Source organism: Thamnophis sirtalis, unplaced genomic scaffold, assembly GCF_051295495.1.
Source record: "Thamnophis sirtalis isolate CommonGarterSnake01/CBP01778 unplaced genomic scaffold, rThaSir2_p1.2 scaffold_8, whole genome shotgun sequence".
NCBI lineage: Eukaryota > Metazoa > Chordata > Lepidosauria > Squamata > Natricidae > Thamnophis > Thamnophis sirtalis.
In genome coordinates, this window is record NW_028261388.1 from 48,245,411 (window position 1) to 48,259,262 (window position 13,852).

Genomic DNA, 13,852 nt, shown 5'->3' on the forward strand with positions numbered 1-13,852 from the left:
CAATAGCAGGGTAGATGAATGAGAAGAAATCCTTGAAAAGGATATTAAAAGTATAATTGCAACCAATTTTGATAAAGAAAAAACACGAAGAAAAAATGATCCATGTGGATGTTTAGCAAAAATCTAAAAAAAAAAAAATTCCACAGGTTGTCTAGGAAGTACGCAGGCAATTAAGCTTAGAAAGAGGTTCTATCAAAAAAGCTAAAGTTTCATTTCAGAATGAAATGAAATTGGCAAGGGGCACACTAATAACATTTTTTAATATATAAAGCAAGTCAATGGAGACAGTGTCAGCTAAGGGAAGGCAGAGAAATGATAGGAATGGGTACTATGGTGGGATATGCTATGGTAGAAGCAGTTCAAGGAAAGCAGGGAAAGTGCTGGAGGATGGGCAAGGCAGAGGGACATGCCACATTGGATCACAAAGGGAGGATGAGGGGAGGCATTGAAAAGAATGGGAGAAGACAGGTTGCTAAGTAAGAGGAGTGACAGACAGCTGTATTCAGTAGCCTTATATAAGCCCCATCAAATCACTCTGAGACCTAGACAGTTTTGTTTTCGCCAGAGCCACAGAACAAACAAACAAAGTTCCAGATTTGGTATTTACCAAATAACTATTATTCAGAACGTTTCAGCAGAACGTCCTGTGTGTGATCTGTTTGAAGCAAAAAAACAATTTTCCATTTCATGTCATTTCAGGGTACTAGATATGGAACAATGGAAGTTACAATAAAATTCCAGTTGACTAGTAAAGTGGAACTAAATAGCCATCTTTTTTGGATGATTTATTTTGGAGTCCTCAATTCAGCAGTGGAATAAACTTGGTAACTGAAGTACTTAGTATTTTTTTGAAGATTAAATTTTCCGGTAAATATGACAGTTGCAATGAAGAACATTTAACTGAAGCCATAGTAAAAGAAATTTGAAAAACTTGAGTATACAGGAGGCACAGAAATACGAAACCAAGTAAATCCTCATGACATTCCAAATGAAACCTTGATAATCTGTTTTCTTCCTGGTGCCAATACAAGTATCTTATATAAGACTTGAGACATAATTTCCAAACAAATAAACAAATACTGGGTTGGATCCAATTTTTTGTTTCAGCAACCCAAGGTCTTCAATTTATTTAAGGAGACAGCACTTTATGAAGCAGATTTTTCCATTAGTAAGTTTCCTTCTATCAAGGGAATGAAGGTTGGAAAAAAAAATCTCTAAAGGAGACTAAGAACCCTTTCTTTTGTGATATACATAGTGTAGTACTTCAAACAGGAAAAGCTTAAGGTACCCGGGCTCTGTATTGTGTAAAAAGAGGGTCCAAAGAGATTCGCTTTCTGAATTAGAAGAAAATAGCAATGTTAACGTATCACATGGGAATATTTGTTTTGCTTATGATTGCAAAGCTTATTTATTGATAAGCTAATGATTTAGTACCTGCAGCTGTTATCATTCTTTGGTACGTTTGGCACTCACATTTATCTTAATTAAGAAATGATGACTAATGAAAAATGTATGTAAAGTAATATGAAGAAATAAAATAATTCTATTATACACAGGCCACAGCAACATGATGCAATTCAAGTTCATACTTCTAAAATTGTTTATACAATTGTACAAATTGTGGAAGTCAGTAATACAGTAGGCTTTCTTATTTTAATTCTATTACCTTCCACTTAATCATGCTTAAGTTTGACAAACTTAATTGTCAAATAAGCCCAGCATTATTCAACTATATCCGTGATGGCGAACCTATGGCACATGTGCCACAGGTGGCACGCAGAGCAATATTGGTGGGCACATGAGCTCAGCTCCAGTGCACATGCGCGTGCCAGCCACCTGATTGTCGGGCCTTCTGGGCCCACCAGAAGTTAGGAAACAAGCTGTTTTCGCCTCCTGTGGGCCTCCGGGGGGGGGAGGCCATTTTTGCCCTCCCCAGGCTCCTAGAAAGGATCTGGAGCCGGTGGCGGCTGAAAAACGGATGCACTGTGCCATCGCGTGCCAAAAGTGGGGAAAGCATAGGAACTCATGGGCGCATATATGGGGGGTGGGTACATAGAATTATGGATATGGACACGGGTGCGCACGACCCACCTACCCACCCTGTGTTCCCCCTATTTTTGGCACGCAATGGCAAAAAGGTTAGCCATCACTGAACTATATCATGTCCTCTTTTCTTTTAGAAGAAGAGGTAGACCTTCCTGAGTGGAAGTGCACAAGAAGCAAAATACAAATACTGAATCTGGAAAAGTGGGAAACAAAGAGCTATATTCTAAAGAAAATAGCAGCAAAAGTCATAACTTCCAAAGGATGGACAATAGGCACTAAGGATTCGAACCAGAGCTTGATATGAGATATACATATACCCATATATGGATTCCTATATTCTGTAACACCTTACAGTATCCTCTGAATAAATATGACTTCAGTAAAGCTTTTATCTAAATATGCTAAACCAGAGGTGGGTTTCAAAAAATTTTACTAAAAAAATTTGTGGGTGTGGCCTATTTTGTCAGTGTGGCTTGATAGTCATGTGACATTTGGGCATGGCCAAAATGTAAAAGTCACTTAACAACGCTCTTGCTTAGCAACCATAATGTTGGCTCAGAAACTGTGGCGTTTGAAGTGTACAAGTCTCAAAGCTGTCAAGTTACAAGACCCTTGCACCCTTAACCCTTTACAAAAACAACAACAACAACAACAACAAGGGATATTCAAACTTGACAGCTTTAAGACTTGTGGACTTCAACTCCCAGAATTCTCCTCTAGTCATGTTGGCTCAGGAACTCTGGCATTTGAAGTGTACAAGTCTTAAAGCTGTCAAGTTATAAGACCCTTGCACCTCTAATCCTTTACACACACACCCCAAAACCTAAAGCTTTTATTTTTTAAAGCATTTTGCACCTGGGGAAAGTCGGAACAAGGCACACCAGCCACACACCACCTCCAATGACTTTGAAGTCTTTCTCTTGCGCTGCCAAAACCCCTCACCACTCTTCACCTGCAGTTGCCCCTTCAACCTCTCACCCGTGAAGGATGTGTGGTAGTCCTCCTGGAGGGGCAGCTGAGGGGCACTTTGCCCCACCTCCTGAATAGTGCATAGGCTGAAGAAAGTATAGGGGAGAGTGGAGCTGCTCTTTTTTTCGCGGGGCAGAAGGAGGCGAGGCAGCCTCAGATGCCATTTGAGGACAGCTGCTCAGAGGCGTCACTTCTTGGCCTGAAACCAAGCGGCGGTGAGGAAGGAGTCTCTGATGGCTGCAGCAGCAGCAGCAGCAGTGACAGCAGCTAAAACACAATCCTGGGCAACCAGTTTTGGCTCTCCCTTCCCCGAGCATGTCCCGTTGCTGCTGGTGCTGCTTTTGGTGAACCCGGCTTGGCTTCTTGCCATCGCCCCCGAACTGGATTCACCAAAAGCGGTGCCAAAAGCAACGGGACATGCTCGGTGAAGGGAGAGCCGAAACTGACTGCCCAGGATTGTGCATCAGCCACTCCCGCCACTTTTGCTGCAGTCCCCAGAGACTCCTTCCTTGCTGCCGCTTTGTTTCAGGCCGAGAAGCGACACCTCTGACGGGCTGTCCCCAGATGGCACCTGAGGCCACCTCGCTGTGGCTCTTGGAGGAAGGAGGCAGGAATGCTGGCCGATGCTCGCCCCCTTGCCACTTTCCTGGCCTGCCACCCAGCTAAACAGGGCAGGCAGAGCTGCAGCCAGTAGGCTGCAGGTGTGGCAGTGGTGAGTGATAAAGGAAGTGAGTGCCGGCCAGCATCCCTGCCTCCTTCCTCCGCGAGTGCGGCTGGGGAGAAATCGGGGGAGAGAGGGAGGAGAAGGCCGTCCCTAGCAGAAGCTTAGCTTTCCCCTACTTCTCTCTCCCTGATTTCTCCCCACGGAAGCAAGGTGGCTCTCAAAGAGAATGAAGCACGGGCGCTTCTTCCAACAACAAAGGCCTCCACTCTTCTTCCTTCCTCGGCTGTTTCTTTCTTTCACCAGTATGGGGGCGTGGCCAGGCCACCATCACTACCTATCCTGAACACCAGATTTTCCCTACCTCTCAGATTGGGAGGAACCCACCTCTATGCTAAACCCTAAAGTTATAATGAAACCTAAACATTTTGTATTTAAAAAAGATGGTGACTAAAAATAAATCTTTTATTAAAAGAAAAGAAAAAAGCAACTATAGGGAAAAAGCAGTATAAACTAAGCTTGTTACAGGATGTGAGGACAGAAAGTATCTACAGAAAAGTGACTCAAGCCTCTCTTATTTGAAATCTGATTCAGAACATTTTTTCTGATTTTTTGAGTTTTTCTGAGTTTTTCTGACTTCCAAGCTGTGTGATATCTTTGGATAGTCTAGACTTACAAAAATAAATCAAAGAAAAGTTGAGAGGCTTTCAAAGGTGTTTTGTGTGCTTCATAAAGAAATTAAGGCTAATACTATAGTTAACAGCAATATTAGACTATTTAAGAAGCCTGCTTAGATAATTCAATAAACTGGTTTATTTCAAATAAACATAATTAAAATTAATTATTCTTTGTCCAGATACAGCAAGACAATATTAACTTTAAAAAAAAAACTAGCAAAAATTTTCCTATTTTTTTAAATGGCCACAGTAGAGAAAGAAGGTATATGCACTATCCTAGGAATAAGTTTTAAATACACTTTTACATCTGGAACCAAAGCAAATAAGAGATTTGAGAAAATATCTAACATATGACAATAACTTAGTTGTTTCTGTCATTCTATATACAACTTATAAATATATAAAACTAAGAACTAGGATACATTTTATTACTACTGTAATGGCATAAACATATTATATATTTATTTTTCCTGTTTAGATTTTTAAAAACTATTGCTTAATTTCCTTAAAACAGAGGTGTCAAACTCAATATCATTGAGGGCTGCATCAGGGTTGTGTTTGACATCAGGTGCCAGGGTGGGCCTGGGCAGGGTGGGTATGGCCAGCTTGACATCACTTGTGTCAGGGGCCCTTGTGGTGGCCCGAGCGCTCGCAGCCCTCCCAAACTCTGTTTCTGCTGGCAGAGTGTTGCAGGAGGCCATTGCAGAAGAAAACAGAGCTTGGGAGGGCTGCGTGTGGCCCTCCTGATCTCTGTTTTTGCTGGCAGGAGCACTGTGGGGCGGTCCTTCACTGTTTCCAGGGCAGCCCCACGGGCCAGATCTAAATACCTTGAAGGTTTGATTTGACTCCCAAGCGTTGAGTTTGACATCCCTATCTTAAAGTGTCATAATGCCATACTTAGTAGGAAACGAATATTTGATATTATTATACAAACATGTTCTTAGAATGAAATTAATTTAAAGTGTAACTATACAGATTTATGTGTGTGTGAAAATATATACACACACATATATACACTTAAATATGCATAATGTGTAGATACATTCACAGACTATCTTGACAAAATTTATAATTATACTTACCCAAGCACCTATATGGAACAACAATATATGGATGACTCCTACACTGCTTCCTTCCCTGCTTGCACCAGTTCTGGATTGTTACTGGTTGATTAGCTTCAACAACATTTGTGATTTGCATGTCAGGATAAACCTATTATTGAAAACATAAATAGTGAAACAGAGATAAAATATAAGTAGATGCATATGATATTCATAACATTATGATGGGAGACCTTCATAAAGTATATATAATAAGCAGAAACCTATATGAATTTTTATTGTGCATGCCAATTTTATATACAAATGTTAGAAATCAGGCTTGCAATTAAGGAAATTATCATTAGGTGCTCTGCCAGAGAGAATAATCATAAAATATATGCTCAGAAATTGCAAATGGCATCTCTTTCTGAAATATAGAAAAGGTGTTTTCATCTATCCTGAAATGAAGCCGTTCAGGACTTTTCAAATTAATATCAGATACTGCAGTTATGATTTAAAGCCTGTAGAATAATTCAGGCACATTTTGAAGCTCTTTTATAATTCATTTGTGTCAAGAATTGGGATGCTAGATCTTCAACGGGAATGAAGTTTTGAGAACAGTAGGTTATAATCAGATATTCTGTTTTCCTTATACATTATAGTATATTCTTTCTCTTAAAATCTTTCATTTTTAAACAAAAGCTGTGAAAACAAATTTTAGTTAAATGTATTCCTCAAATAGTAAAGGTTAATTTGTACTAAAACACAATGATCCCTTAGGCTAGCAAAGGTTTATAAGCATTTATTTATTCAACTGACTGCATTGTTGGGTATATAATATGATAAAACCTGGATTTGTAAAATTCTCCTAAAATTTATACTATAATATGATATAGAAAATTAAATTGTATCTACTGTGGAATATTGCTCTTCCAATCTTGTTTCTGATGTTTAAATTAGTCTTCTGGTGTCTGTTAGTTTTCCAGTGTAATCTTACCATTTACATGGTTTATATAGTACATCCTAGTGTTGTACATTAGAGTAGATGTTCATTTTTAATTTAACTTGATGAATAGACAGAAAGCAAGTAACTGCCATTTTATAGTGTCTGCATTGTACCTGCTAAGAATTTTAAGTGATTTGTGGGTGGGGGGAAATAGGAAAAGTGGAGAGAGAGAAAATATCATCAATGAGATTGTTTTTTGGGCTATATGCTCAGGAGTAAGTTTTCAAGCATTATAATCCAAATTATAGTATAAATCACATCAGATAAATGACTTCAACTGTGGCAAGCAATTCTCACCACAGAGCCATAGATTACAGCTTTGATAAGTAATACAAAGTATTCAATGGAACAAGCAAAAATAAAATTGTTGGCAAACATCCACATGATAGGTTACACCTTTTCCCAACATGCTGCCATTTGACCAAAGCTGCCATTATCCCTACATATCATGATCAATAGTTACTACAATGTGTGAAAATAGAGAGTCGAGTCCAACACTTTAAAGGAACCAGTTTGGAAAAGTCTGTTCTATAAAATATTGCGAAGGCTTTCATAAATCACTACAGGAGAAATCATTTTGTTCGGCTCCCTAAAGCAATTGTTAAAATCTATTCTAAAATCAGAACTGCATTTGATTTTACTCAAGAGCAAAATGATCCAGAGTGACCGTGTGATCCTTAATAGTTGTGGCATATTTTAAATAAATAAAAACCAAATTTAGGCAAATCTCTCCCCCTCCCCTAACATTTAGTAGCTTTGCATTTTTCCACCAAGAGGCACCTGGAATATTGCCAATCTGAAAACAAATCCCTACAGGCTGCTCATCCAGCATTTACTTTTCATATTAGCATGAATCAGAAACCTGCATGATGCAAGGTAACTGAAACACATGATCTCATGGTGGCAGTTTTCTTTGAGTGCTATTCAATTAATAATTAAATCAATAAAGAGAGGCTGTTAAGAGTACTGAAATATATACTGTATAATAATACAAACACAAAACTACTTCATCACACATCTACTCCTGCTATGCAAGTAAAACTTTATACGCTAGCTTCATTCAAATGAGATGGAATGAAAACAGGAGTGAAAAAAACAAATAAAACAAAGTTATTGGGTCTCATCAAACACCTTACTATTGATCTATTTGCCTATTTATAGAACTTATTATTTATTTATAAATAATTGGCTAGGAATGTAGGCAATGTAATAAAAAATTAATGACCTGTTGTATCAACAGCATACAGTATAATTAATTATAGAGCACATTCAATGCTGCTTTTAATGAACTTGTTTATTTGGAATAGGTGTTTAACTACATACCAACTACTCTTTCTCCTTATAATGTAATTATTTTAAAATTAATTATATTAAAATATATTCTGTACTGACTTTGAAATGTTAGTATGTGTTGCTTCAATTATCTGAAACATCAGTCCATGTAGTTTTGCTACAGATTCAGTCACCCATGTATTCACCATAGAAATTCAAATAAATTGAGTTGAATGTCCTCATTACTTGAAGAACTTTTTGCTAAGTCACAGTATGATTTATAAGGGTTTTGATTACAGAACCCAAATGGCTTATAAATAGCGATTGACTGATTATATGCCATCAATCAGTGTTGATTCTTAATTATCATGGCCGGTCCCCAATCCAGCTCTTCAATTCATTCAAAGACAGCCCCACTGTCACTGTAATTAAATCCATCCACTTTGCTGCTGGTGAGTCTCTTCATCTCCTTCCTTCCACATTCCCCAAATTTACAAACCTTTCAAAAGATCTACAATTTTATTTGTTTTCTTGGTAAGCTTTGGCATTCTCAGAGTCTTGTCCAACACCAAAAATCAAAAGTAACAATGTTCTTCCTATCCTACTTCTCAGTGCAAAAACACTTCGTGACATTTCTTTTCTGAAGTCCTCATTGATGCCTACCACATGCTAGTCTGCAAGGTATTTCTTGACTCGTGATTCCCTTGAATTTGATACGTCAATCCACCATTTCAGCATTTCCACTGTCAATTTTATGGCTGCTTGATGGACCTGTTCATTAATTTGGTCTTATTAATATTAGTCTCCGTTTTTCACTTTGCTCCTTGACTCCCATTTCTAGAGCTTCCAGATCATTTGTATTTTCAGTTATCAGAGCAATGTCATCAGCATAATGCAAGTAATTGATGTTTTTCCCTCCAGTTTTAAAATTGTCATCATCTTCTCCTTCTCATCATAATCATCATTATTAATAATATACTTTATTCATTAAACATGAAACTCAGTCAACTGAACATTCAAAAATGTATCACAAATTCCATTGACTGGTGTTAATGGTTGATACGGGTTGCTGCCAGTGTCCTAGGTATCAGCCAAGTACCTTCTTAAAATATATGATGTTCCGAGTAGCGCAGTTTTTTGCAGTTCCACTGGTGTTATTGCAGGAAGCTGCAATTTGTTGATGTATCTTATAAAATTCTTGGACATGGTACCATGTGCCCCGATGACAATGGGTATTACTGTTACATGTTTCATCCATAATCGGGTAGTTTCGATAGCCAGGTCGCGGTATTTTGTGATTTTTTTCCCCAGTTCTTTTTTTTTGACTCTGGCATCTCCTGGTACCATGATATCAATGAATTGTATGTTTCGGCCCTCTACAACTGTGATATCTGGCGTGTTGTGTTCCAAATGACAATGTCTGTATTCGAAAGTCCCATAAGATCTTCACCTTCTCATTTTCGGTAACTTATTCTACTTTGTACTGCCATGACTTTTTGGATACAGGTAAGTCATATTTTTTACATAATGACCAGTGGATTAATTTAGGAACTTGATCATGTCTAGCTTTGTAAAAAGTTTGTGCAATTTTGCTGCATTCACATATTAAATGTGAAACTGTTTCAACTTTGTTGTTGCAAAGTCGGTAGTTTGGATTGTCAGTAGATTTTTGCATCTTCGCTTTCATGGCATTAGTTTGTAGTGCTTGTTCTTGAACAGCAAGTATTAAACCTTCTGTTTCTTTCTTGATGGTTCCCATCTTAAGCCATGTCCATGTCAAGTTGTCATCACATTTTCCTTCAATGTTTTTCAAGTGCTGTCCATGCAAAGCTTTAGTTTTCCATCTATTTTATCTGTCATCCAACTGTTTTCCCTTATATTCTGCCTTTGTGTCTGTTGTTTTTATACTGTTCTCCATTTTCACAGCCTATAGCAATTTTTCTGTACTTTGGTTCACATAATCATTCAGACTTTGTTTTTCTTCTACAGTTTGATGGATTTGCAATAGCTTTGTATCATTCCTTGTAGATGTCTCCTGATAAAAGTGAAATGTTCTTGTATTCCTATTTTGTTAAGAATATTATATAACTTAACATGGTCAATACAAGTAAAGGGCTTTATATAAGCAATTACAAACATAACTACTGTTTGCCATTCTTTGGCTTTCACAATTTTACAGCATGAACCAGCATGCTACATCTTTTCTAAAACCAGCTGTAACACCTGGCATATCCTTATCCATACAGAGCTCTAATCTTCATTCAAATATTATTTTGCTGACACGTGCATTTATAAATGTTGTTCAACAGCTTGCATACACTGTAATGTTAAGGTCATGCAAAGCTTTGCCTTGTTAGGGTACTTCACACAAGACTGATTTATGATTTTTATGATTTTATTGAGATTTGTAGGCCGCCCTTTTCCCTGAGGGGACTCAGGGCGGCTCACACAAAATCGGGGAAGGGGAGATACAGACAATAACAAAGACACATATAATAAAAACAGTAACCAACATGCATTCATCATTCGGGAGGGGCAACTATCTTCATCCCCAGGCCTGACGGGCTAGCCAGTTCTTCAAGGCTGCGCGGAAGGCCTGGACGGTGGTGAGGGTACGAATCTCCACGGGGAGTTCGTTCCAAAGGGTCGGGGCGACTACTGAGAAGGCCCTCCTCCTTGTAGTTGCCAGCCGACACTGGCTGGCCGATGGAATACGGAGGAGGCCCAATCTGTGTGATCTTATTGGTCGCAGGGAGGTAATTGGCAGAAGGCGGTCTCTCAAGTATCCAGATCCACTACCATGTAGGGCTTTATGGGTGATTAACAGCACCTTGAAGCGCACCCGGAAGTCGACAGGCAGCCAGCGCAGCTCGCGGAGGATAGGTGTAATGTGGGTGAACCGCGGTGCACCCACTATCGCTCGCGCGGCTGCGTTCTGCACTAGCTGAAGACGCCGGATGCTCTTCAAGGGCAGCCCCATGTAGAGCACATTGCAGTATTCCAGCCTAGAGGTCACGAGGGCCCGAGTGACTGTTGTGAGTGCCTCCCGATTCAGGTAGGGTCGCAACTGGCGCACCAGGCGTACCTGGGCGAATGCCCCCCTAGCCACAGCCGTCAAATGGTGGTCGAATGATAGCTGTGGATCTAGGAGGACTCCCAAGTTGCGGACCCTCTCTGAGGGGTATAAAGTTTGACCCCCCAGCCTGAGAGATGGAATATTGGTGGAATCCTTGGGAGGGAAACACAACAGCCACTCGGTCTTTTCTGGGTTGAGCACAAGCTTGTTAGCCCTCATCCAGTCCATAACCGCCTCCAGACCCCGGCTCATCACGTCTGCCGCTTCATTGAGTTGGCACGGGGCGGACAGATACAGTTGAGTATCGTCCGCATATTGATGGTATCTAATCCCGTGCCTGCGGATGATCTCTCCCAGCGGTTTCATGTAGATGTTGAATAGTAGGGGGGATAAGACCGAGCCCTGAGGCACCCCATATGTTAGGGGCCTAGGGGACGATCTCTGCCCCCCCACTAACACCGACTGCGACCTGTCCGAGAGGTAGGAAGAGAACCACCGCAACACGGTGCCTCCCACCCCCACCTCCCGCAGTCGTCGCAGAAGGATACCATGGTCGATGGTATCGAAAGCCGCTGAGAGGTCAAGGAGAACCAGGATGGAGGAATGTCCTCCATCTCTGGCTCTCCATAGATCATCAGTCAATGCGACCAAAGCGGTTTCAGTGCTGTAACCGGGTCTGAAGCCTGACTGGAAGGGGTCGAGATAGTTTGCTTCCTCCAAGGACCGCTGGAGCTGAAAGGCCACCACCTTCTCAACAACCTTCCCAAGAAAGGGAAGGTTGGAGACTGGACGATAGTTATTAAGGACAGCTGGATCCAAAGATGGCTTCTTTAGGAGGGGTCTCACCACCGCCGCTTTCAGTGCGGCGGGGAAGTTCCCCTCCCGAAGAGAGGCGGTCACGACCGCCAGGATCCAGCCTCGTGTCACCTCACTGCTGCTGGTAACCAGCCATGAGGGACACGGGTCCAGTACGCAGGTGGAGGCACTCACAGCCCTCATGGCCTTGTCCACATCCCCGGGGGTAACATCCTGAAACTCAACCCAGGGGTGTTCCATCTGATCCTCTTGTGCCTCGGCTGGAACTGCAGGGGTGGAGTCCAAGTCCGACCGAAACCGAGCAATTTTGTCCGCTAAGAATTGGGCATAATCCTCAGCTCTGCCCTGTAAGGGTTCCCCCGCCTCCCTTTTATTTAATAGGGAGCGGGTTATCTTAAACAGATGAAAATCAATGAAGTGGCTGATTTGATGCAGCATAGCAGCTCAGATGTAAATCTCTAAGTGAAGTGTCATGTCAAAGAAGCACTTCATCAAAGCATGACTAACACAACATATTCCTATGAAGCATTGAAAGTGCTTCCGAAGTCCATTATGTGAATTCAGTCAATTATGGCTTGTTAAATAAGCTATAAACCATATAAACCGTCTTAGCTTGTCTTTTCATTTTTGTCCCTTTTTATATGGATTTTATAGTTTTTATTTGTAAACCACTTACAGTCATTGCAATAATGAGATGATTGGTATATACATTTTATTAATTAATAAAATGTAAGAGCTAGGTCAATTTTCTAATAACTTATTTATGTAGACATAAATAATTTTATGCCACTTCAATCACTTTACTCTAACAGCCTTGTAAGCAGAAAGATCATCAATACAAATATTTTAAATACATATTTTCAAAATCAATAATTTTAATTTAATACTATTTGGAATATAATTTAAATGTAATTTTCAAACGTACGTATCCTATAATCACTCATAGTGGTTTACAAAAATATAATTCAGAATTTTATCAAAAGATGTTATAACACATCAATCACAATTCAACATAATAGTACCAAATGATGATCTCATCAGCTCCATTCAACTACATTTTTTTCAGTCTGCCTCCTTCCCTCTACCTGTACATTCTTGCTCTGCATATTTTAATTTTTCTTGTCCATGTTCTGTATGTCTAAATCCACACCAACATACTAAGAGTTTCATAGTGACCACTCACTTTTGTATTTAATCCATATTCATTCACTATCCATTCAGTATCCATTCACTTTATCTATATTCCATATTCATTCAGCTGTTTCACTGCACATTAAACAATCAATTCTTATTAAATTTGTCTTACTTTTATGTTTTATGATATCTAATTCATACATACAGATAACAAAGATGCTTATATACAACTATTTTGATTTCTTTTAGTAGAACTGCAAATAATACCACTTATTTTTTCTTAGCATTTGCACATCTTAAAACATTTAGCAAAATGTTTAATCAACATTTTTCAAAATATAAAAATTAATCTACAAGCTCTAATTTTTAATGCAGAATTTGATCTCATTCAATTTTTCCCCTCATGTCCATCAACTTTGTTCTTTGATACATTAATTCTGTGATATATAGTGGGAGTCTCCAACCTCTGGTTCATAGACTGGCACTGGTCTGCGACTTGCCAGAATCTGGTCCATGTAAACAAGTAAAGCCCCATCTATGGGATTCAGGCAGCGTGCGCGCACACACACACACACACACACACACACACACACACACACACACACACAAACACACACACAGAGTTCCATGGAAAAACCTCTGTGTAAAATGTTGGGAGCAATATGCTGACTCTGCAAACTACTTACAATAAAGCACTATGAAGTAGTATATAAATCTAAGTACTATTGCTATGTATGTCTACACATGTGTGGAAGGAAGGAAGGAGTATATTTATGTACCTGTCTATCCACACCACCTACACACACACACACACACACACACGAAAGAATCCATTGTCCGACATCAATTTTATTAAAACTTTTTCACCAAATAGCAACACAACAGTTATACAGGAATTCTAAATTCTTCACTAAAAACTTGCTGCACAAACAAAGAACTGGAAAATAAAGATACTGCAGAAGATAAATTATTTTTGAAACTACTTCAAAGGAATTTAGAGAAATGCAAAATAATTGGCAATCTGTAATTCAAACATTTCTTCTCCCATTCTATACAGAGCTACATCAATTTCAACAGAAATACACTGAAGTAATATTTATCAGTCTGTGTAACTATTTGGACAGGTAGACAGCCTTCTGTGCATCCATATGCAAA

General features: G+C 39.5%; 1 protein-coding gene across 2 annotated transcripts in view; it reads right to left on the reverse strand.

The window, feature by feature from the left end:
• APP (amyloid beta precursor protein) overlaps positions 1 to 13,852 on the reverse strand; it is a 112,263-nt gene that overhangs the window by 51,887 nt on the left and 46,524 nt on the right. For both annotated transcript variants that reach the window (XM_014057211.2, XM_014057210.2), the window contains exon 3: positions 5,436 to 5,565. In XM_014057211.2, the coding sequence (XP_013912686.2) occupies positions 5,436 to 5,565 (130 nt within the window). The remainder of the gene's footprint in view (positions 1 to 5,435; positions 5,566 to 13,852) is intronic.